Genomic DNA, 25,328 nt, shown 5'->3' with positions numbered 1-25,328 from the left:
TATATTGCCAGATAACATAATGTTTTCCTACCTTGTGTCAAAAAAAAAAAAAAAAAAAAAAAATTATATATATATATATATATATATATATATATATATATATATATATATATATATATATATATATATATATATATATATATATATATATATATATATATATATATATACATATATATAATATCCACGGGTCTGTTGAATGCTGTATTCTGATTGGCTGAGAAATGTTCCGTGGGTATGCATTAATTTCTGATAACTGCACACCTAACTTATCAAATGTCTTAAAAATAGGCACCAGAGCAATGTTTGTGGTAACCGTGGTATAAGAGGAATAATTGACTCGCTCCTTTGAATTTTTTGAAAATAATGCACACCCACGGTGTAACCTTAGGTGTGCATTATTTTCTTATAATTCAATGGCCCGTCGTCAATTATTCCTTACATATATATATATGTATAATTTACTTAAGAAAAAATATTCGTCTGAATTTTTACTTTTCCAATAAACTGCATTTAAAGTTCTGCATGTAATACATTTTTGTTACTCTTGCAATAGATGATAATGACAATTCATTGTTACGTCTATGACTTAAATAAAAAAAAAATTACGATTTGTAGATCCTTTTCCTTTTAGAGGCCGTTTGTATCAAGTCACCCTCACGTTTATTTTAAACAGTGGCGGCTCGTGATTGCTCATCCGAGGGGCGCAAATTCAAAATATGTGTTCGGAGTGTCATGTGTGTTAGTCATGTATTCAAAATATGTGTTTGTTGCGTCATGTGAAACATGTGCATCACGTGTTTTGTCAAAATAAGACCGGCCAACTGGGAAAACTCCCGGTCCTCCCAATGACCAATCCATGCCTGGTGTATAGTGTTACATCCCACAGCACATGTTTTTTATTTTTGTACTTAAAGTCTGTGTTAAGTCATTTCAGAGAATTGTTTCTAAACACAATAAAAATATTAGATATGTATTGCGGAAGCACTTTACAAAGACCGTAAACTATGTAGTATTGAATTGTGGAGTTACATCACTAAACAGTTTTTCAATGTTTAGGATTTTTGGGCGGAGCTAAAACGGTGGCTCGATTATGCACTGGAGCCACCGAGCATGGTCCCGCCCCTAACACGATTGCAAGCATTCATTCATGTTGTAACGATATTTGAAAATTAAGCCAGACGACAGCTTTCCCTTGAGTGACCGTGGTTTTAGCCCCAGCATTTAAGAGCAGAGAATTCTGCTTATTTTTCTCAAGATTTTGATAACTTATTTTATTTCCTTGGGGCTTTTTCGTCATAAAAAATTTGGCTGGGTGGTTAATATCACATTTTTTGTGCCATGACAAACTGAGAACACATTTAATATTGGACTTTACACAGATTTAAGAATAATTTAAACAGTTTAAGGAAAAAATATTTCTAAACTACTTATTATTTCAGTAGCCTATATATATTATACCAGTTTGAGAAATAAATACATAAAACACAGTCACAGGGGAATAGAAACATTTTCTGGTGTTTTTATAAAATATCAGCTTAATAAAGTTACTAAATTGTATTAGTAAAGTTACTAAACCTCAGGATACTGTAAACATTTCATACTATAATATTTCATATTATATATAGGCTTTTTCAAACTGGTTCATTTTGGAAGAAAATAGACACACTATTTATAAAACACAGATAAGCACCACTCAGAGTATTTAAATGCAAAGACACACATACACACACACACACACACACACACACACACACACTACACTCTGATTTGCTTGCCAAGCCTATTTTAGGAAGCGACACAACAAAAAAGCAATACACTCAAACACTTAATCTAATTAGACTCCTGTCTCAAGGTTGTCTGTATTATTATGACTTTACATGGACTAGAGGTCATTGAAGGGAAGGAAACCGAGCAATGCTCCCGTCTATATTAAATGCAAGTAGCACATCAATAGCAACTGTCAATAGCAAATCTCTCCCATTACAATCAATGGAAACCATCTACCAGTAGCAACTACATCAGCAGAAACGTATAGTATGCAACCACAGCAAAGTGCACAGAATATTGTATCCTATATTGCAGTGTGCTTAACTTGACCTTCCATTTTTAGTAAGGACTAAACCAGAAGCAATAAACTGAATGTTAACAACGTTATCTTTATCCAAATCATGAAATCCCATACTCTGTTGAGTCGTGTCGGGCTTAGGTTGAGAAACCATCCAACATTTAATAAAGTTCATACTTGGCCAAGAGTGAGTGCGTAAGTCAGGTGCTGCTGTGTGAGCCATGTAATCTGCAGAAACCCTTGCAACCAGATGGAAGGAATAAAGAGAGCTAGAAGACCTACGCTTGCCACCATTCAAGTCATAAAAGTTCAATCCCAGAACCAACCTGCTGTAAAACTCCTTGGGAAATGCGACAGAAATGGGAAAAGCACTCTGCTGCCCTCTGTAGGTTTACAGATGAAGTCACACAGAAGTCTCTTATTTACATCAGAATAAATAATTTTTTTTTAAATACAGACTGATATATAAGAAAATAATGCATTATTTATTCTGAATAAAAATATGGCTTAGTCTGACTTGGTTATATAGCCATTTTTGGTTGTTAAAGGGACACTCCACTTTTTTTGAAAATATGCTAATTTTCCAGCTCCCCTAGGGTTAAACATTTGATTTTTACCTTTTTGGAATCCATTCAGCTGATCTTCGGGTCTGGCGCTACTACTTTTAGCATAGATCTAAAAGCATAATCCATTGAATCTGATTAGACCATTAGCATCGCGCCTAAAAAATAACCAAAGAGTTTCGATATTTTCCTATTTAAAACTTGACTCTTCTGTAGTTACATCGTGTACTAAGACAGACGGAAAATTAAACGTTGCGATTTTCTTGGCAGATATGGCTAGGAACTATACTCTCATTTAGGGGTAATAATCAAGGACTTTGCTGCTGTAGCATGGCTGCAGGAGGCGCAATGATATTACGCACTGCCCGAAAATAGTCCCCTGCTATTGAAAGATACTAAGGGACTATTTTCGGCTGCTGCGTAATAACATTGCGCCTCCTGCAGTCATGTTACGGCAGCAAAGTCCTTGATTATTACGCCAGAATTAGTAGAAATACTTTTTGGTTATTTTTTAGCGCAATGCTAATGGTCTAATCAGATTCAATGGATTGTGCTAAGTAATGCTAAAAGTGGTAGCACAAGACCAGGAGATCGGCTGAATGGATTCCAAAACGGTAAGAATCAAATGTTTAACTCTAGGGGAGCTGGAAAATGAGCATATTTTCAAAAAAAGTGGGGCATTATAAGTGATGCTTATGTATAGGACATGATCCTATATTTATACGTCTTCCTCCTTAAAAATTGACAATTTAACTAAGAATTACGGTTTATTTTGACTGCTATTTTTAAAAGGGGGCTTTTGGGATTCACATCCCCAAACACACTGTATACACTTGTGTAGCACAGCAGCCTGGAGCACTTCCAGACTGGAAACCGACCTCTGCACATTAAGCCTCTCATGCGAACACAGAGCCAGGGACACAAACAAACCTAGGAACCTGGAACTAGAAGGCAAAATGAAACATCGTATCCAAATAAAAGATGCAGAAACATTGAAAGAAAATGAGGAGCTTTCTATGTTGACAACGCAGCTGCAAGGAACATGGTCCATGTGTTAGGGGACCAGGCCAAAAACATGTTGAAGGTTTTCCTGTCTGGCCGAGGGACCAAGGGTCTATTGCAATATTGAGGGTCTATTTTTAATGTGCTTAACTACAGATGAGAACATCAAAAGATTAAATATGAACTTAAGAGTTGGACGGGTGAGTGGACACAGATACAGTATATCTAGAGACAGATGTAAAATTTGTATTTTAACCAATCGTCATATCATCTGTTCTCACATTTTTCTGGTATACTCACATAAAATGAACAGATTAACCACAGTGAACAAACATTTGTTTGTTTTGATATGTACAGCACATACGGCTTTCCAGACTGGTCCTATAGACGTTTCATCGGGCGCACACGCGTTGTCACGCTTAAAGAAAAACACCACCATTTTTCAATATTTCACTATATTCTTACCTCAACTTAGACAAATTGATACATACCTATCTTTATTCAATGCGTGCACTTAATCTTTGTACAGCGTGTCGTGAATGTGTTAGCATTTAGCCTAGCCCCATTCATTCCTTAGGATCCAAACAGGGATGAATTTAGAAGCCACCAAACACTTCCATGTTTTCCAGATTTAACCCTGCGACCTTGGGCGCAGAAATATTAACGGAAGTTTGAGCGAGAGAAGGAGTAGTTAGGAGTGATGATGTTATGGCGTGCTGAGGTCGAAGTGCTGCAAACAAAGTGTTCTTCCGCCATACAATATAGTTTTTGTCGCCATGTTTTGTTTTGTGCCATCAAACTTACTCGTGTAACTACTCATGTAACAGTCTTTAAATATGGAAAACATGGAAGTGTTTGGTGGCTTCTAAATTCATCCCTGTTTGGATCCTAAGGAATGAATCGGGCTCGGCTAAATGCTAACATTCACAACACGCTGTACAAAGATTAAGTGCACGCATTGAAAAAAGATAGGTATGTATTAATGTATTAATTAATTTACCAGAATACCAGTATTTTTTTGACCTTATGGGGACATTTTGAGGTCCCCATGAGAAAAAAAGCTTATAAATCAAACAGAATGATGTTTATTGAAAATCTAAGGTAGCAGAAAGTTTTCTGTGATGGTCAGGGTTAGGGTTTGGGTTAGGGGAATAGAATATACAGTTTGTACAGTATAAAATGCATTACATCTATGGAATGTCCCCGCAAAACATGGAAACCAGAATGTGTGCGTGTGTGTGTCTGTGCGTGTGTGTGTGCTAGCGCAGGGGTGGTGAATTTAGAGACTGCACTGAAAGGTCAAAGGATGACCAGGACTAAGGACACCATAACCGTAATAACCCACAGCAATGGTGTGTCTATCAGGAGAAATCAATGTATGTCAGTAATGGTGCTTATTTGGGAAATCAGTACCATGTGACATATAAAATATTATTCATTACATGGTGCAGATTTCTAACATATCTCACGTACATATGTACATAATAGATAATAGACAAAATCGACATTGTCTTCTAAATAAAAAAATAATGCATGCAAAGTAATAAAGGGTTTTTTGATGTTCATTAAATATGTGTGAGTCCTTCAAGGTTCTTCAATGCCCTTGAAAAGCACCGAGCCAGCAGCAGGTCTATGAGTATCTGTTTGCATGACAGTGGATGATCAGACTAAAATTAGAATATCGATCAAATGTGGATCCATATCAGTTAGGTGCCTCTACAACAAGAAGGAAAGATTTCTGGAAACCTTTCCGTGAATGAGAGGTTTCCAAGGGACAGCTTGTGTGTTAGAAGGGAATGTTGAGGTTGACTGTCACTCTCTCTCACACAGGGATGCTTATTTCACACCTTTGGCAGATAACAGAGACCCTCCTAATACCACGTCTACACCTATCTATCTCAGCAAACATTTAGCCTTAAACATATATACACTTTCTAGCAAACGCATGCTTGCATATACACACAAACATTCAAAGAACTTCAGGAATCGTGTCATGTGCGCCCCTTGAAAGCGATTTATTTTTGCGGGATGATCATACAATTCTTTATTTCCCGACTGAAAACATCCCAGAAAAGTTGAAAATTCAATAGTATGAATATAACCCAGTCCTAAAAAAACAGACTGACCTTTATAGCTAAGCTTCATTTTTATTTTACTTCCAAGCACGGATATTAAAAAGTCATGAAAAGCATTCAAATGGTTTTACTTTTCTTTTTATAGCTTATGTCCTTCACATTGCAATAAAATCTGAAACGTCAGTCCATTCATACTTTTACAGGCTGTAGGTAATTATTTGCTATGGGCAAAATTACTTCAAAAAATGATGTGCATATAATCAAACGCACACTTGCATGTATGTGTGATATACATAGAAAATACAACTGCGTTCATTGTAACCCTGTGTTGTTTGGGGGTGTGATGTTGTGAGATCATCTCAGATTATTTTCTGGCGCACTAAAAACACAACAACAAAACCTTAGCTGTCCAGTTGCTGTATGAGAAAAAAAATCTATTCGAATTCTTTAAAGGAAATACAATATTGCTAATGACAAGACTGACATGACTAAATTAGAAAGACTAGATGTTGACCACAGGCTTAGATATATCACATCACCAGAACTATTAATCTATGTCCTATACATGCTTATGCAATGTATATTAATATTTACAAATTCTGAAAATACAGAATATGGTGAATACAGAAAAACTATTACAGTGTTGTTTCCTCTTAGCCCAGACTCACGGTGCTGCTGTGCATTTCTGCAAATGCAGCAAAATGGATCTCTGTGGAAAACTATTTTATCTCAGATGTATTCACAGGACACTGCAAACAGAAATTTAAATAGATGGTCTTACCTGTGCCCCACATTAAATCCTCTTCCTGCAACACTTCCTGTTGTCCAGCCTCCTCTTTGTGTCTCAGAGGGTCTTTCCACTTGCACCGCGACACTACAAATTCCCAGTGGAAACCTTCGCTGGCATGAACAACGGAGCGCCGGGGTAGCTTGGTTTCTTGAGACCGCAGAGATATTTGGATGAGGAGCCAAAATAGTCCCGATGAACTTTGCACAATTGCACGAGTCAGACAGACAATTTCTCCTGCAAAGAACATGACACGGTAACCAAGACTCACATTTCTTTCTGCCGGCCCATCCCACTCTCCCCTTTTAGTCTCACCACACTGAGAATACAGAACAAGTGCAAGAGATTCCAAGAGCTAATCACACCAGGATCCTAATAAGTGAAGACAACTGCGCTTGGAAGGGAGAGGAGGAGAACAAAGTAGGGAGGGTGGGACATAGAGAGCGGAGAATCGTATGTCAATGAAAGTTCGGATAGGGATGGAGAGAGGGAGAGAGAGAGAGATAAGGGCTGGAGGGCACGAGATACGTACCTGACAGCTGGGTCGATGGGACTTAGTAGCTCAGGACTTTAAACTTTTCTCTGGGTGGTGTGATTAAATCCAGCCGGAACATCCAGACCAGGTCTGATTTCACAATTTGGACAACTTTGTCGATGCACATAGCAGCGATTTTCAGATTATGTGAGAAAATGTGCAACCATGTTCTCGTGTCTCCCGGTGGCCCCTCTGATGTTTCAGAATCCTGCAATTGGAGAAGAATGTCATGAAAAATTTCAATCATGTTGGAGCTGTGGCACATTGTGGAGTGTGTTGCTCATAACAGCTGCTGTGCTCACGGAGACTTTGAGGGTTCGAATCTGGTTTGGTGTATACCTACATTTAGAATGGGATTGATGATATGGTTCTAGCATATCTTTGCATTACAACTTATAATTTTAGTCAATATTTTTAAGGGTAAAACTATTGACTGTGTCTATTTAAGTGTAAACATAATACAGGTAAGCCACAGACAACACAACACGATATCATATAGAGGTCATATAGCAGCTGACAGTAATGTATTCCCACTTAACATCTACGATGAGTTCTGAATGAGTGACAGCTCCAGTGTGGGGTCTTGTCTGAAGTAAATGCGCCAAATGTCATGATGTGAAACTCTACACTGACTATTAAGTGTCAAACTATCACCACAAAACAGATAACAGGCAGTCATAATTCTTCAAAACCTCCGAGCCAACAAATCATTGAGTAAAAATAATCCTTTAAATTTTATAAAAACCACCCTTGTTGAGTGATACATATAGATTTACATATACGACCCTGACGGAAAAGTTTTCAGAAGGGCAGAGAGGCGCAATGGGGCCGCTTTTTGAAGCAGTAAGCACATTTCAACAGCCACGCAGACTGAGATACAGTTACAGGACACGGTGACAGCAAAAGGACCCTTCCCTTTACACACCAGTCATAAACGCTCACACCGCAAACCATTAAAGTTGTACGCCACACACTATGATCTCATTTTATGGTGTGTATTGGCTTACTGTAATTGGCTAACTGAGGCCATGAAGGGATAACCTGCCGATATCAAAGCAGGCTGATGATGTCCAGTTCTGCGTAAATCTATGTTTCTAAACACCTACCACAGTCTTCTGGGACTTGTTAAGGGTTATCTAGTGTAGGGCATGATGTATTTACTGAACTATTTATTTTATATGATTTGTTTTAGCAAGACTGTCACTATTTTATGTATTTACATTCTCACAAAGCTGAATCTTATTACCACAGGTGGAAATATCAGGATTACACATAAAGGGTTTTTAGAGGCTTAGATATTAGGGGGAGCAATTTGGGAGAGATTTAATTTTTTTAAAATAAAAACATGCTAATATACACATATAAAAGACAAATTAAGTTTCTAAAAAAATTTGAATTGCACATTAAAGATCTATCCAATATGATAAGCTGATTTTTCTGATTCACAACAGTAGGTTATAGGGGCAAACATATTTGTATGAGTTGTACCTTTTTGAGTTTAATAACAAGTGTACCCTACTAAGTGTACTAATTACATCTTAAAGGAAAAAAACGAGATAGGCTATTTGGTTAATTTTAGTGAGTTGGTGATTTTAATGAACCAGTAAAAAAACATGCGTGTTTAAGTTCGTCCAGCAGAGGGAGATATAAACCTGCTATTCCAAATGTATCCATGAAAACAGTCTCATTGAAATAAAAGAGTATTTATGTAGTATTGCTTCCTAATATACATAAAATTACAAATTTATACTGTACTTACTCGTAGAAGAAAATTTTCTTCCCTGCCCACATGGAAAAATCATGCAGTTTAGTTTAGCAATTGTTGAAATTGTGTAAAATTGTCTACATAGTAATCAATACATTTTGTAAAAGTACAAAAATTGCTAGGTTATTTTTAAAGTAAGATATACTAGCCTATACACTCTAAAAATGCTGGGTTAAAAATAACCAGCATTGGGTCAAAAAGGGACAGGCCCAGAAGCTGGGTTGAAATTAACCCAGAAAATGTTTATATTTGAACCAAGGGCTCATCCCTTTTTGACCCAATGCTGGGTTGAAAATAACTCAGCATTTTTATAGTACTTGTTATTTTCTATTGTATCCTGTAGTATTATCTTACTGATAGGCTATAATAAATATTGTAATTTAATATGATATGGTTCTAAAGTATTTTTTTTATTTTACCGCATGCATACGCACTAAACGTAGTAGGCTATACTACATAATTTATTCATGTGGGTGCAATTTTCCTCATTTTATTTTACTTATATTACATTCATTAAGCTGTTACTTAACACCGTTGCTTTTCTTTAGGTGTGTATTTTGACTTTATGCGGCGCTAAGCAGATCGTTTGTCTTATGACATCAAAGTAGCGCGAGTGCTCCACGAAACATCTCGCGGTACTTCGATGTCATGCGCCGAACGGTCTGCGCAGCGACGCGTAAAGTCGAGCACAGCTGTCAATGGTTCATCAATTATTACAGAACAACAGGCAGGCAATTAAATAGCGAAATGCGAGCCGCCAATAAAGAAGTTTTACACAACCACACACAGTCAGGTTTATAGTGAGAAGCAGCTCGTGAGCTTTCAGATATGTCTCACTCAGAGGTGACTGCAGCGCGACTTCTGTCATTTGATCAAATGTATAGTTATGAAAAGCGATTGCAGACCTTTTCCGAGTGGCCTTTTCGAGAGGATTGCCAGTGTACGCCAGAACTGGTGAGTATGCCTGCAAAACTAGGAAATACACTATATTTACCAGACGCGTACTGTGAGGTTCACAATCATCTACCTCTCAATGTCAGTGTGATTGTTTTGTTTTATATAGGCCGTTTCTCAATCCGAAGGCTGCAGACTCCGGAGGTCGCCTATGCAGGCTGCCTACGTCATCGATTCTGGTTTATTAAAGTTAACTGAGCATTATATTCGCGAGTCATAAGCATATTACAACAGTTTACTTTTAACAAAGAATAATAGTCGACTTTATAATTGTTAATATTTAAAATAAACAGTTTTAATGAGCCTACAAATGTGACCTCCGGAGGCTACAACCTTCGCATTAAGAAACGCCTATAGAAACCTCTGCTTGCTCTTTCTTCACCTTCATTAGATGGCAAAGGCAGGTTTTGTACACTGTCCAAGTGAGAATGAACCAGACGTGGCCTGCTGTTTCTACTGCCTCAGAGAGCTGGAGGGCTGGGAACCTGATGATAACCCCTGGTAAGCTTCGCCATCCAGAAGCACAACTTTATAATCCATTAGCACTTAATTTATTTAAATTAATTTATGCATTGGCAGATGCTTTTACACACAACGACCTGCATTCAAGGTATACATTTTATTAGTGTGTGTATGTTCCCTAGAACTGAACCCATAAACTTTCGCACTGCTAATGCAATGCTCTATTGAGCTACAGGAGCTTTAAACTGAAACCTACTAAATATAATTGACAAGTTCTTACCATTTGAATGTTTCTTAATGCGTGTCTGCGTCTCAAAGGACCGAGCATGCCAAACGCTCTCCCAACTGCGCTTTTCTTCACCTGAAAAAGACATTTGAAGAGATCACTGCAATAGAGTTCTTTCACCTGGAACAGGAGCGACTCCGTGTCTACATTGTAAGTGTAAAATTTGTATATTCTTAAATTTGCATTTAGTTAATTTTCAGCATAACTCTTTATACGGTGTGTGTCATAAGGGTTTTCTCTTTGCCTATCCAGAAAAAGATGGGTCATATGAAAATCGCCAACTTCCGTGATGAGGTGGAAGCCATCAGCAAAAGTCTGAAAGCTCTTATTTGATACCCACTGATGCTAGTTTTATTTTAAATTGTTATTTAAATAAACGAATTGTAATCTATTCAACATTCTAGTTATTGCTGCTTGACGCACAAGATTATTTGTCTCCGTACCATTCCCGCATCTATAGATGTATTCCTGGGCAAGAACAGGTTAATTATGCACAAACCGATTTACAAGTTGGGGAAGGAATTTGGCATCTTAACACCTAACCTGCATGTCTATGGACTGAAACCTGAGTACCTATGCTGACGCAGGGAGAACATGCAAACTCTAACAACTGCTTGTTTTTGAAATGCTAATGGTATTTAATTTTAAACCATGTTGATGCAAACATGCACGTGTTTCGGATGGGTGGAGTCATTCATAGATTTGGCTTTTTTTTTTAAAAAGGTCACTCGGGTATAACAATCATATTATTTGTGTAAGTATTCTGTAAAAACACTTGACATATTCAACACAATCGCAGTTATGTAGCCATTTTTCTTTGCAAGACCTTTTATATATCCCAGCCTTGACCCTGGGCAGATGGTCCTAGGCCCCTCCCTCTCCATACCAACTGTTGCCCCTGTAACATCTGTCACTGTAGACACTGTTATGGTGCACACTGGGAAGTGACGAAGATTTACCGCTGGAGGGCTCTGTGGGTTTTGGTACTGCGAATTGTTTGTACTGTTGAGGTGCAACCACAAAATAAATGACTAAGGATGTTAAAAGGATGGTTCACTTTAAAATGAAAAATCTGTCATTTACTCATCCTCATGTTGCTCTTAACCTGTATTAATCTCTTTTTCTGAATAACACAAAAGAAGATATTTTGAGAAGTTATGTAAACACGCAGCACTACGTGACCATAGACTTCCATAGTAATAAAAAAAATATGATGGAATTTAATGGGTACTGTCAACTGCGTGCTTACCATCATTTATCAAAATATTTTCTTAGTCATTCATCACAGTACTTCCAAAATATTTTTTTTCCTACTATGAAAGTCTATGGTCACTTACTGCTGTGTGTTTACCATCACTTCTCAAAATATCATCTTTTGTGTTAATCAGAAAAAATAAATTCATACAGGTTTAGAATAACATGATGACAGAATTTTCATTTTAAAGTGAACTGACCCTTTAAGCAATGTTAAGCAGTTAAATGCAGTATTGTTATTTTTTAGGTATGGGACCTGTAGCATACTTGTAGGTAAAGCGTGTGTACAGTTTTTATAATGTGACCTGTTTAAAATACTTTAGCACATATTTCAGATAGGGCAGGCGAAGGATTAGGGATGCTATCCCATCTCCCCCTATGCCCAGGATTACGGTCTAATGCAACACTCTGGACACTGAGCCCCGATCAACTGCTTAATTCTCCTTTATCCGCTCACAACAGAGCAAATAGAAAAATAAGACATTTTTCACAAAAATAAATGATGTAACACTCAACTAGAGGAGGAGTTCAGAGGAGACCTATAATCTATAAATAATGGTGTGGGATTACGTTCACGTTTTTGATTTTGTGGTGTTGCGTAATTTTAAGAGTTTTTTTTTTTTTACCCAAGTTGTACATGTTGCATTGTTAAAGTTCTCAAACATTGCATTTCTGTTTTAAAGGAATGATTCACAGAAAAAATGTCTGCGTGAACTTATGATGGTCATGTCACTATATAGCACATCCAATAGTTTTCTTTCCTCAATTGAAAACATAGAAATTCATACAGTTCATAATAAACATTGCTCTCAACGTCCAAAAATGTATTCTAGCAAAAGCTGGATAAATATTCTTTAAAAACGTTGGGGTTGCGAGGACATAAAAGTAAATTTTAGAGTAACTATTTTTAATCTTTATTAATTCATGCATTATTAAAAATGTGTCTTCTTGACTTCCCTAGAGCAACGGTAAGTAAACATCAAAAACTCCATCATGTCTCATCACAGGGTATGACAGGTGTCCACCCTCCGCACGCACGCAGTATGAGACTGGGGTTTTTGCTCTCTGATTGTGGCATATGGACAAACTGACAGATGTTCCCAACAGAAAGTTTACAACCTGAGAGCGCCAATGGGGCCCATCTGTTGCTGTGTGCGGGTCCTCCCCCTCGGCTCTCCTCATCTTACACCAGAAGAGGCTCTGCCACACACCCCTGCCTCACCTCCGCTCAGCATCCCCTCCTTTCACACATAATTCAACTCCCACCCCATTCAGCCCATTATGACACACTGAGCCAAAATTAATGCTAAGGGACTCACCTGGAAGGGCACAGATTAACTCAGATGTATGGGGACTAAACAAAGACCTATTCTTTCACAGACTGACTCGTTTAAAAAATATTAAAACATTTAAATTATTCAAGCACAAAACTATTGACATACGGTTGCATTTTTAGATTGTATGGTAGGTCGGGTTCAGACAGTAGTGGTTGATGTCAGATCCATCTCTATGGTATTTTGGTGCAAATTTGGTACAACCTAGCCAAGTCAGAAAATGCAAGACATGCCCTCGTAACCAAAAACCACGAACAAAACTATGTGAAGTAAAAATGTAGGGTCTAGTTTAGTGGCCATTTCTATACACTGACCCTTGTCATATGCGTTATCTGTTAATAATAGTTTCCCCGTACGTCAATACTGTATTCCATATCTAATACAGATTATTTTACAACTCACTAAATCTCTTGTTGACCTTTCTTCCCCTCCCCTTTTCCATGTTTTTCTCACTTTTCCCATCCATTTCTCTTTAACTCTCCATTACTTTGCATGGCAATCAGTGTGAGCTAACTGCAAGCTCTCTCTCACACAGCCGGGCCCTCCTACCTTGCTTTCTTTTTGTGCCTCCTTCCATAGGGACCCCCATCTGTCCCTCCTCTCCAGCCATTGTGGGCGCTCAAAGCCGGGCCACCTCCACAATACAGTGGGCGTGTAGAGGGGGGAGGCAGGATAAACACGACAGCATCCCCATCCTATTAGAAGCTCTTTAACTTTGACAAGCCGGCACTCTCACAAAGCTCAGAGTAGACAAGTCTCGCCTCACAATGTCACTTTAATGGCTTGTTCCACCCTACTGTGAACTCTAACCTCGCTGTACCTTTCCTCTGCTGTGGATCGTCTTTGAATTTCTCTCTCTCCCTGTCATTCTTCAGCCTGATCTGAGCTCATGGGCAGGTGCAATGCTTTGGACGACTCCTCTCTGATACTGCAGAACTGAGAGAGAGCTAAATTGGAGACAAAAGCATTTAAATGAGTACTTGTGTGAGCAACTGCGCATGCGTGTTGTATGTACCATACAAGCTACCGTTTAAAAGTTTAGTTGGTCATTATTTAATAAAAAAGTCTGCATATGTGAATATTTAAATTCATTTTAACGACAAAAAACATAATTATGCTAGCACAATCATTTTTTTAAATAATAAACAAAGAAATGTAGGCTATTTTAAAAGATACTACTCTTATGTGACTGAATTGCAAATACCTGTAGCTCAACCGGTACAACACTTTACTTCAAAGGTCATGGGAAGTTGGGAACATACTGGAAAATTTTAAAGATTCAAACTCTGTTTATGTCGCTTAAGATACATAAACGCAAGTGTCTCATTTAACTAACAGAAATATGTCACGTGAAATATCCCTTGCCTTTGTTACTAAAAACTGCAAACAAACATTTTTAGGCAATCAAAACATTGGCGCCTTCATGTGGCCTCAGAAGCGGAGCACGTGAGTTTGTCTTTTGGAGATCGTCATTTTAAAAACAATCTTAAGTGGAAATCTAAAAAAGTTCACTGTTTAGATTTATTTTAATTTTCTTACTTGTGGTGGCGTTGCTCTCCATGTGAAATGATGACGCCACGGGCGGCGTGCGGTGCGTGTTTTTGTGGGCGGGGTTATTTTGGCGCTCAAGCGACAACGTCCCCCAACATTGACGACAATTACTAATAATAATTTTATTAATTAAAATGATTTTTTTTTAAAATCGAAATAATTCATAAACACCGAAAAACTGTAAAAGACGATGAAATAAATTCAACAGAATAACAGACATTGTAATGATTATAGGGAATGTGGAGTTGACGTCACGCCGTGTGGCATTATGAGTAATCCGCCATATTTGCAGGATCGCCTCCTATCCCGCTGTATTTGAGTTAGTGTGTTGGAGGTTGTTTTTGTATTTTCTGTCGAGATTTTAATAAACTTGGATATGTTTAGTCAGTACTGCTCGATCAAGAACTGCCACAGCAGGTCACACGATCGTTCAGGGAGGAAACTGAACAACGGAATACGTTTTTTCAGCTTTTATTTGGGGGAAGCCGGTGGAGGAGCTGACGAAAAGACGCCGGATCGCGTGGTTTGCCTGCCGCAATCAGGAGAAAAAACTTTTACTTTTCAAAAAAATCCCTGCATCAGCTATAGAGTGTGTTTGCTGCATTTTCAGTCATTCAGTAATTTGTGATTAATAAAAGCAGAACCACTTAAATTGTCTTGTTTTTATGCTAACACTGTCAAACTAACTTGTAAATGTAAATTATGTAACGTTATTCATTCATTTCTGATCAACATAACCACACGAGTTATAAAAATAAATCTTTAGACAATTTTGACGATTATAACAAATATTTTTTATTAAATGCAACTGCTCAAACCCACTGCTTGTGACTCTTTGAAATAACAGAACGTTAGCTGAATATTTAGCATTTTGTTTGTTTTAATAACTTGGCCAAGAACAGAAGAGCCATCTTATACATGTGTTGATTCATTGCACAGAATAAAACGGATATTTTTTTATAGATTCATTAAGATACGTATACATTGTAAGTAAATGGCATATATCTTTTAGCTGGTTTGCCAACCGTCATAAAACTCCGAAAGAAGAATGTCATCTTACTATGAGCTTGAAGGGATTTATAGCTCTTAAACTCCTGCAAAGTGTATCACTCAATCCAAAAACAAGGTAATAATAACAGATATGTGAGCGGAGGTAGTTCGTCTGGATCCGTAATCCAGTCATGGGCTGCTAAATCAAATGGATCTGTTGTTTATTTGTCCAAATAAAGTTTTTTGGCAGTAGCACTTAGTTTCTCCCGATAGGGTCCCTTCTCTTTTTCTTTCAAACTCCTAAATTTCTTCGGTTCTTCTTCAAGTTTACCTAGTTTTAGCTTAACACACCCACAATTAAATGGCATAGCGGTCGGCGGTGCCTCTAAACATGGCGCCCACGTCCCATAATGCAACACTGCGGTGATGTACATTAACAATCCCTATAACATAAAATGTAACCATTGTTTACCATATTTTACAAATTTGTAGTTAAACTGTGGTCATACAAATGATCAATCCCTCAAAAAAAAAAAAAAACTTCTTGAGCTACTTCACTTTTACTATATTAAAACGATATTTAATTTTCCTAAGTGTTGCCAATGTGACAACTACCCCAAGTTCCCAGCATCAGTGTAATATTTTTGGTAAACATTGGCATGCATATTTTGCCATGGATTTTATTGGTTTCTTTGCAATTAATTTTAATTCCATAATATATTTTGAACTCTCATATTCCCCATTTATCTTGCCCACTATTTTTCATCTTTGTTGATTCTCCTCCACTCTCCTTTTCTTTCCATGTCCAGCTGCTTTTATTGAAAAGCCCTATCAGTTTCATTGTGCTCCAAGTCTCTACCTTGACCTCACGCTTCTTCTCCGGCCCATCCGGTGTGTTTGTGTGAGCGTGTGTGATGTGACTCATGAGGAGGAGGATCACGGTGTTAGCTGAAGCTTAAAGGCAGAGGATTATGGCAGCACAGACACTGATTAAAGCCTTCCAGCCTCCTATGGCCCCATTAATACAATCTTAATCACAATGCTTTATCCCCTATCTCCCCCCATGGATCAGGACCTTTCATTTAGCGGGAGCCTGCGTTGTTTGGCCAGTGGATTAGTGCCACAGAGACAAAAAAACTGGGGAGTGAAATGGGTTTAAGACTGCACTTTAATGTCCCATCATCCACTCCTCTTCCCCGATTCACTTTTATAAAATCACAACTCCATTCAAGCAGATGCCTAGTGGTCCATATCTAACTATTTTATGCCGTGACTGAAGATCTGCTTATTTAACTGTGGTCTGAAAAATTGTTTTTGGACACCTACAGTATGACACACTTAAAGAAATATACATAAGGCTCCTACCACTCACTGAAAATGTTCAAAATGTTGGTTTCTACAAAAGACATGATTTGAAAACAGTATGCCACAGATGCGTTTTATTGGGGTGGTTTCCCAGTCAGGGATTATCTTAAGCCAGGACTAGGCCGTAGTTTAATTATGAAATATAACTAGTTTTAACAAACATGTCTTACAAAAAACATTACTTGTGTGCATTTTCTCAGAATACTGATTTAAAAATTAACCTATTTCATTCTATATAACAAAATAATAATATAAGAAAAACAAATCTTAAAACAAATTGTGACTTTTTCTTATAGCCCTTGCAGTTTATCACAAATTGTTTATATTGTCACCAAGAACATTTCAATACCAAAAGTTTATTACATTTTCAATAAAAATAGATATAAACAGAAAAAACTGAATTAAAAATGGGCTTGTTAAATGATTTTACAGGTTAAAGGGTTAGTTCACGCAAAAATGAAAATTTCGTAATCATTTACTAACACCTTAAGTTGTTCCAAACCTGTATACATTTCTTTGTTCTGACAGGCTGCCATCAAGCAGTTTCGGGGGCACCTTTGACTTCCATAGTAGGAAAAAATACTATGGAAGTCAATGGTGCCCCAAAAAGGTTTAGTTACAAACGCTGGTCAAAATAACTTTTATTTGTGTTCAGAAGAAATGATAAAACAATTTTCATTTTTGCGTGAACTATATATTAATGAAATTATGAAAAAATATTTTGCAATAATGTTTATAAATTTTTAAAGGGACACTCCACTTTTTTGAAAATATGCTCATTTTCCAGCTCCCCTGGAGTTAAACATTTGATTTTTACCGTTTTGGAATCCATTCAGCTGGTCTCCGGGTCTGGCGGTACCACTTTTAGCATAGCTTAGCATAATCCATTGAATCTGATTAGACCATTAGCTTCACGCTAAAAAATAACCAAAGAGTTTTCGATATAATTCTTGCTTACAACTTGACTCTTTTGTAGTTACATCGTTTACTAAAACTGATGGAAAATTAAAAGTTGCAATTTTCTAGGCTGATATGGCTACGAACTATACTCTCATTCTGGCGTAATAATCAAGGACTTTACTGCTGTAACATGGCTGCAGAAGGTGTAGTGATATTACGCATTGCCTGAAAATAGTGCCCTGCTATTGAAAGTAACCAAGGGGACTATTTTCGAGCAAAGCGTTATATCACTACAACTGCTGCAGCCATGCTACATCAGCAAAGTCCTTGATTATTACGCCAGAAAGAGAGTATAGTTCCTAGCCATATCGCCTAGAAATTGAAACTTTTATTTTCCAGCGGTCTTAGTACACAATGTAACTACAGAAGAGTCAAGTTTTAAATAGGAAAAATATCGAAACTCTTTGGTTATTTTTAAGCGCAGTGCTAATGGTCTAATCAGAATCAATGAATTGTGCTAAGCTATGCTAAAAGTGCTAGCGCCAGACCCAGAGATCAGCTGAATGGATTTCAAAATGGTAAAAAAATCAAATGTTTACCGCTAGGGGAGCTGAAAATTAGCATATTTTCAAAAAAGTGGAATGTCCCGTTAAGTGTCAAAATGCCCTTTGGGTATGAGGCTGGCATGCCTTTATTTATCGAAGTGGTTACAAGGAGAATGTTTAAAGTAATTTAAAACAGTAAGCGATATGGCTGTATTACAAATTATTTACATTTCTCATAGAAAATTTTTTGGATTTTAAAAACATCACACTAATATTCTAGTATTGAAAACATTAAATAACGTCTGCATGGGCATTTGCTGTGGCACTGAGGTCATAGCAATGACCATCTGCCCTATGTGAAATCACCACACTACACAAAGTCTGCGCACCCCTTTCTCTTCCCTCTATTCCGTTTTCAAATGATTGTGTCGACAGCAGCTGACAACTCGGAAAAAGTTCCCTTATTTCAACCCTGCTGAGTTCTGCCCAGACGGCTGATGCATTAGCAATGAATAATGTTAAAGGCCCTCTCAAAACATTAATGTTGTTTCTTTTGCAAAGTATAATTTTAGCAGTGTCAAAATTTACCTTTTCATATGAAGTAATGCACACGTAGCTATGACTTTGCACTATATAACACATTTATTTATTAGAGGGGAATTTAGCACAATATGGTTTCAAATGTAAAAGTAATTGGACAGTTTATGTTATTTTCAAACTTTCTCACACATATTGCAATTTCTTTTTTATATGGGCATGCATAAAATTATAGATTATGATGATAAAATTATGATCCCCTTATACCAAAATTGTCATCACACCAAAGTCCCCGATTATTTCATGCACTTGACACCTTGCCTGTCATTACCAGCCTCTGTGTAAAACTATGTGTCATTCCAATGCCCGACTGACCCACAAGAGGTTAGGGAAAGAGGTCACCTAAGAATGGGGTTATACAGAATCTCATTCACCTCATCTGTTTTGGTTTACACCCTCTCCCACTTTCTCTTTCCCCTTGCCATCTCTCTCTAGTTTGGTCCCAGCTGTCCGTCAGCCCCCCGCAGTTCTCCCAGCTGTCTCAGCTCTCCGAACGAGCAGGCTCACAACAATGCAGGTCAGAGGTCAAGAGAAAGAACACACTGCACTTACAATAGACCAGTGGCGCCCAATAAAACAGTCGCTCCCTTTTCTCCATCACTTCTCTTGGTTTGCTTGGGCTGGAAAAGACAAACCTTTTTGAGCGGTGGGTGAGGCGAGGACCACTTCAGGCACAACAGCGTCAGAAGCACCCATTCTGATCTTAGTGCCACTCTTCACAATAAACACACCTTCACACACTTGTATTCTGGCATTGCCTCCCATTATCTCTCTGTTAGTCCCTTTGGAGTGGTATTACATTGTACAATATCAATGCAAAAGTCAACGTGGCAAAAGGTTGACAATGAAGTAGGCCTACTTGGAGGAATTATGTAAAGCTATTTGACATGCAGAGTTTTGGGAACCGTTATTAATACATTTTTCAAAGGTTTTTCCCATCGTTTTTTGTGTGCATGTTTTGCTTTGTTGGCAATTTTGCCATTGAAAAGGCTGGGAAAACACAAGTGAGAGTGAAAGGGTATCCCATGACACAGTCACCTGTTCTGCAGCTATGTGTTCCCATGGCTCCACATGCTCCACTGACTCCCATCATAACACTAATATTAATGACCAAAACATTTATTATTCATGGACTATAATCACCTGCCACGTTTACAAAAAGATTTGACTAGCAATTTTAAATGGAACTTTGTTTTATCTCTTATTGTTTAGCCCTTTTAATGTTTCTCTGTCAACAGAATCCAGTAAAAAAAGTTTTATAAATAAATTCTAGTTTGTTGTATTAACCATAGTTTGTGACTATATATAGTACATGGTAATGACATATCGTAAGCCTCAAACATGATTGTTTCCTCCTTCTTATGTAAACTTTGTGCATGCAAAAATTCGCTGGAAAACAGGCCAATCTCAACATAACACCAACTGTGACGTTACAGTCGAAATGTACGCCCCAACATTAAATTAAGAGTACAATGTTACAATGCTAAAAACAAAGTTGTGACTGCTGAGTTAGCGCTAGTTAATGCTATATGCTAACGTTAAGGCTGAAGTTCTACTATTGACGTTTCAGTTACGTTTTGCAGGTCCATACTGAACCCCCCCCCCAAACTTACTCAGAAATGTTCATTAACAATTGCCAAACAATGGATTATTCCTCAAATTCTATATACAGACTCAAACATAAGGTCTGTTTACACACACACAGAGCTACTGAACTGACTGCTCTGAGAAACAGCCAATCAGAGCAGAGCTCAACATTAATATTCATGACCCTTTCATATAACGTAATAATAGACCATTTTATTGTAAGGGTTGTAAATGGACATTTAAAACTGTCTCTGGATAATCTTTGCACTTATAAAGAGACATACCTTCTATGTAGATATCAGAAAACAATTTAAAATATTAAATTAATGCATTCTTTGGCACCTTTAATAATCTAATGTAATAATGTTTAAAAAAAAATTGTTAATAGTAGATGCAGTGTAATGTTTAACTTTTAAACTGATCAAGTGATTCACTATATTTCTGTTATGTTTGAATCTTTAAATCATAACAAATCAGAAAAGTTTAATAAAAACTTAAATAAAGAAACGAAAGAGTGTCATATTGTATAAGAATATTTATTTTATTAAGTGCGAAACAGGTAAATATATACAAATGCTTGAGCAAAATTACAAATCTTGTGGAGAATGACAAAAACACATTAAACAGAAAAAAATCCAAATAAATAAATTAGATACTTTATGAGTATTGGTAGCATTGACTGGCAGTGTACCAAAAAACAATAAAACAGTGCCGACAAATTGCTTGTACAATTGTCATTAAAATAAATATTAAATACAGTCATAAATAAATGTTTTGTTATGGCAAAAAGTATTGTGCTAAATTTATTTCCTTTTCCTTCATTCTGTCGTTTTGTTTGTTTGGGGAAAAACTTATTAAAATCAGCATCTGGTTAAACAGGGCTGAATATATTGAGTTTCGACTAAAAACTCATCATACACGTCTAAATTATTTTTTATTTTGTACCTTCCAATAACCCACTAAGAGGAGCTGTTTGTGTATGTGTCAATTTGCTGCATTTTTATGGCATGTGCACAAACAAAATCTTCCAGTTTGATGGGAACATCACATGTATACAGAATAGAAATTCCAGAAAATGACAATTAAAATAGTAACAAACTCAATAATGACAAAACAAGAATAAATTAACAAAAAATATGCATCTCTTTCTCAGTACTTCAATTGCCACAGGTAAGTTACATGTTTCTCAGTGATCGCTATATGGTCTCTTAATAGCTCAGACAGGATACATGCAAAGTGTCTCCTTAAATGTGCCGGGCCCCTGGAGGCCTGCTGAGGAAATGGATTTGCTGAATGTCTCTGGTGGTCATTTGTTCATTCGCTGTAAATGGTGCTTATCTGTGATGTCACCACGTGCGATGGGGCAAACGGCTCGAAAGCCATTTCTAAAGGAAGCTCGTAACGGGAGCCTGGGAACAGTGTGTGACCCTGAGGAGCTGGAAGACCTGCCAAGGAAGACGGTGGGTAAGGGTGTGAAGAGAGGTAATGGGCAGCGTGAGGTGTAAAGTTCCTCTCTGTCTCGTGTGGTGAGGACTCCCGCTTTACAGCGAAGTTGCCGCTGATGCTGAGAGGAGGCGTGAGAGGGCCGTCGTAAGGTGGGGTGCCACTGCTGCATTCGTTGGGTGAGGAATTCTCATAGACAGCCCCCTTGAAACCTTTTAGATGTAGTAAGTGTGAGGCCTCCAATGACCCATAGGGTGGGCTGGGCAGTCCTGGTGAGGGATAGCTAATGGGGTGACCCTGCTGACCCCCCGCACCCGGTATGGCACACTTCTCATCCAGTTGGTTCAGCAGCATGGTTGAGGGTCCCAGTTGGAGGCAGCCAGCCACTAAGTTGCTGGTAGGTTGTGAAAGCCCCTTGCATAGCATTTCTACAAAACCATTGCTCTCAGTTGACTGGCCACTCTCCAGAGCCTCAGACAGGGCCCAGATGTAGTTGCGGGCCAGCCGCAGGGTCTCGATTTTGGAGAGCTTTTGGGTCTTTGAGTAACAAGGCATAACGCGCCTCAAGGTGTCCAGTGCGTCATTCAGCCCATGCATGCGTGAACGTTCCCTGGCGTTGGCCTTGACGCGGCGTGCACGGAAACGTTCCTGTCTGGCTTTGGTCATTTTCTTCTTTTTAGGACCTCTCCGCTTGGGTGCCTTTTCTCCATCAAGACCCACTTCGTCATCTTCCTCATCATCTTCTTCCTCCATATCCTCACTGCCCAGTTCCACAGGTCCCCGATTAGTCCTGTTCAGTGCATATTGATCTCCCATTTCATCTGTCTGGTCACCATCCTGTGAGCTGAGGTCCTCTTCCATCCATCCAAGGGAGCTGACCAGCTCAGTCACATCCCCTGGTTTTCCATAAGGTTTGCTCATCATTGTGATCTGATGGCACAGAAAATAAGTGTTTAATTCACATAAATTAAGGGCAACAAAACATGTTAATAAATAAACATTTTTTTTATATAAATTCATATAAATGTTTGCCTTTTGTGAATGCATCAACATTTAATATCCCCCTGCCATTAAAACATAATTTCTACTTCTATTCTGGAGAGAAAATACTGTTTGGATGTTCACACATTTAATATTTCACCACTTGAAACCGTACAGCTCAGATCAAAGACTTATGAATTAGTCTTTGCATTAGTCTGATTGGTGCTGGTACTCGGTTTTGGAAAGCAATATCAACATGAGTAAACTATAAAGAAGGTCATTGAGAGAGTCAACAGAGAGTAAGATTATTGTGATGATTATTATATGGCTTACAGCTTTAAAATTCCATTTCTTCTCTCAGTTTTAATGCGCGATCTAATGGCAAAGACTTTTTATCCAAACCCTTTGATTTCCGACCGCTGCGCAGTCATTTTGGAGACGCTGTCAATCTGGGACACGACGGGATTTAGTTCATAGATAAAGCGATCGGATTTAATTTGAAAGGAGCCTGTAAACCGGAATCAACAAACAGAGGAGAAAGCCACGCTAATACAATAGTTTTGAATTTGATTTGATTTAGAAATAATCAAATCTTGTCTCCAAAATGTGTTATATCACGTGGAGCCTCTTTACATTTCTATAAATCTTAGGAAACATGTTAGCAAAATTTTAATTCTCACATACTATTGCTGTCCAGTTTACACATGGTCCCAGTTAGTTAGTAGGTATTGGTGATTGTCATTAATTTTGATGCAAAGGACCAAAGTTTGCAGAGTTAATAATAAATGCATTATTAATAAATAAATTAATAAATTATTATTACTTTGGATTTTTATAGGCTATATAGGCTATGTTTCTTGTTCCTCGGTTATTTATATTTTAAAAAGATGTACAGTAAAATTGATTCATAAAATCATACAAATCTGATGGACTAGTGTTTTTCTATTAAAACTAATTTGATGTGAACATCCTTAGAATTAAGAAACTTATTTTAAAAAACAAACAATCAAACAAATAAATAAATAATAAAACACATTGTTACATTACATCAAAGTTCCCTAATTACAAATCCTTTCCTCACTAAATAAAAACACCATTACATAAAAAAATGCTAAAAAATATTCAAAAGTACATATAAATACATATAAATAAATAGTCGTACCTGTTAACGTAGCACTCTGTGTCACTTCAAATAAAATGTAAAAAAGTGTTCAGAATTCCTGAACGCACTGTTAAAATGTAAAAAGAAAAACGCTTTAGGATTCTCCGTTGAGTATGTAAATATAACGCTCTCGTACAGTTCCTTAGCTCTCCATCATTGATGCATCAGAGCGCGTCTCGAGTCTCACTGAAGCGCACTGATTCCCGGCTTTGACTTTCTACCGAGTCTCACACAAGCCCCGCCCACAAACACCCCACCTTTCCAGATGATCCGAAAGCGCGTGGCTCGCTCGTGGCCAAAAGTTTCACGACTTAAGTGCGCGCATTCATCCTCGGGGCTTTGTGTGCGAGGGGTGTTCGCATTTGAGCAACTTCCCTTTTATATTAACCTTATAAATATTGCAAGGTGGGCATATGAGAAGCTCTGCTTTTCATTTATCACTTGTCAGAAGGAAGAACATTACAAAACCTGTGCACCTGTTACCATAAATGTTGTTTTGCATAAACAAGTGTTTTTTCTTTCTTTCTCTTTCTTTCTTTCTTTCTTTCTTTTAATATTACTTAACCATATTATGTAGCCTAAATTAGCAGCTGAATTTTTGGGCATAATGTACATTTTAAAAATGCTGGTAGTTTGGGTCAAAAATGTAATCCTACAGTTGGGTTTGTCCATATTTTACGCAAGCATAATTTGAAATATCCCAGCATTTTCAAGTGTGTCACTGTGGTTGAAAACTAGCCTATCATTGGGATTGGGGCGATACACAAATATCGCCCCTTTTTCGTGACCTAACGTAATTTTCTGCCCCAATAAAGCCCCTCAGTGCTGGATTAATACCCTTGAGCCCTATTTGGTTTATGGTGAGGTCAAACGTTGGTCTTAACTCTAATTACAGTAGTGTAGTGTAGAAAGACGCGCGCGCGTCGCAGTAAATGATTGTGACAGCTTGCTGCAGTGTGAGCAGGTGTGTGTGTTGTTCACCCGTTTCATTCATGCGCTTCGTCCGCTCATTAGCGCCCTGCAAAACATAACGCTCCAAAACTGCTGGATTCATTAAGCCAAAACGGTTTTGTTTCACCAAGATTAATCACTAGACTATGCCTACCCAAGGGTGGGTAGATT

The 25,328-nt window shown here is 37.8% G+C and overlaps 3 protein-coding genes across 4 annotated transcripts in view; 1 reads left to right on the top strand and 2 right to left on the bottom strand.

The window, feature by feature from the left end:
• The window catches only part of znf385a (zinc finger protein 385A), an 89,184-nt gene extending 82,368 nt beyond the window's left edge, over positions 1-6,816 (bottom strand). Inside the window, exon 1 of one of the 2 annotated variants that reach the window (XM_065285623.2) lies at positions 6,490-6,816. In XM_065285623.2, the coding sequence (XP_065141695.1) occupies positions 6,490-6,745 (256 nt within the window). In that variant the 5' untranslated portion in view covers positions 6,746-6,816. The remainder of the gene's footprint in view (positions 1-6,489) is intronic. The other variant, XM_065285624.2, reaches the window with a different exon arrangement.
• A 2,760-nt stretch (positions 6,817-9,576) lies between these two features.
• On the top strand, positions 9,577-10,856 carry birc5b (baculoviral IAP repeat containing 5b). Its single transcript, XM_065285628.1, has 4 exons — positions 9,577-9,749; positions 10,141-10,250; positions 10,530-10,647; positions 10,750-10,856. Exons 1-4 carry the CDS (start codon positions 9,624-9,626, stop codon positions 10,828-10,830), a joined length of 435 nt encoding a protein of 144 aa, XP_065141700.1. The 5' UTR covers positions 9,577-9,623; the 3' UTR covers positions 10,831-10,856.
• Positions 10,857-21,226: 10,370 nt separating this feature from the next.
• Positions 21,227-24,377, bottom strand: neurod4 (neuronal differentiation 4). The gene is made up of 2 exons (XM_065286669.1): positions 24,207-24,377; positions 21,227-22,993 (listed from the first exon to the last, which is right to left on the bottom strand). The coding sequence occupies exon 2, from the start codon at positions 22,985-22,987 to the stop codon at positions 21,935-21,937; it is 1,053 nt and encodes a 350-aa protein (XP_065142741.1). The 5' UTR covers positions 22,988-22,993; positions 24,207-24,377; the 3' UTR covers positions 21,227-21,934.
• Between the last annotated feature and the right edge of the window lie 951 nt (positions 24,378-25,328).

Source organism: Paramisgurnus dabryanus, chromosome 21 (genome assembly GCF_030506205.2).
Source record: "Paramisgurnus dabryanus chromosome 21, PD_genome_1.1, whole genome shotgun sequence".
Classification (NCBI taxonomy): domain Eukaryota; kingdom Metazoa; phylum Chordata; class Actinopteri; order Cypriniformes; family Cobitidae; genus Paramisgurnus; species Paramisgurnus dabryanus.
This window is presented reverse-complemented; position numbering and strand designations above follow the sequence as displayed.

Bases quoted from the DNA above. Each gene is read 5' to 3' on its own strand.
- neurod4 (XM_065286669.1), bottom strand. From the start codon at position 22,987: ATGATGAGCAAACCTTATGGAAAACCAGGGGATGTGACTGAGCTGGTC.
- birc5b (XM_065285628.1), top strand. From the start codon at position 9,624: ATGTCTCACTCAGAGGTGACTGCAGCGCGACTTCTGTCATTTGATCAA. The intron at 10,251-10,529 runs GTAAGCTTCGCC...TGCGTCTCAAAG, and splicing joins GAACCTGATGATAACCCCTG to GACCGAGCATGCCAAACGCT. The intron at 10,648-10,749 runs GTAAGTGTAAAA...TTGCCTATCCAG, and splicing joins AGCGACTCCGTGTCTACATT to AAAAAGATGGGTCATATGAA.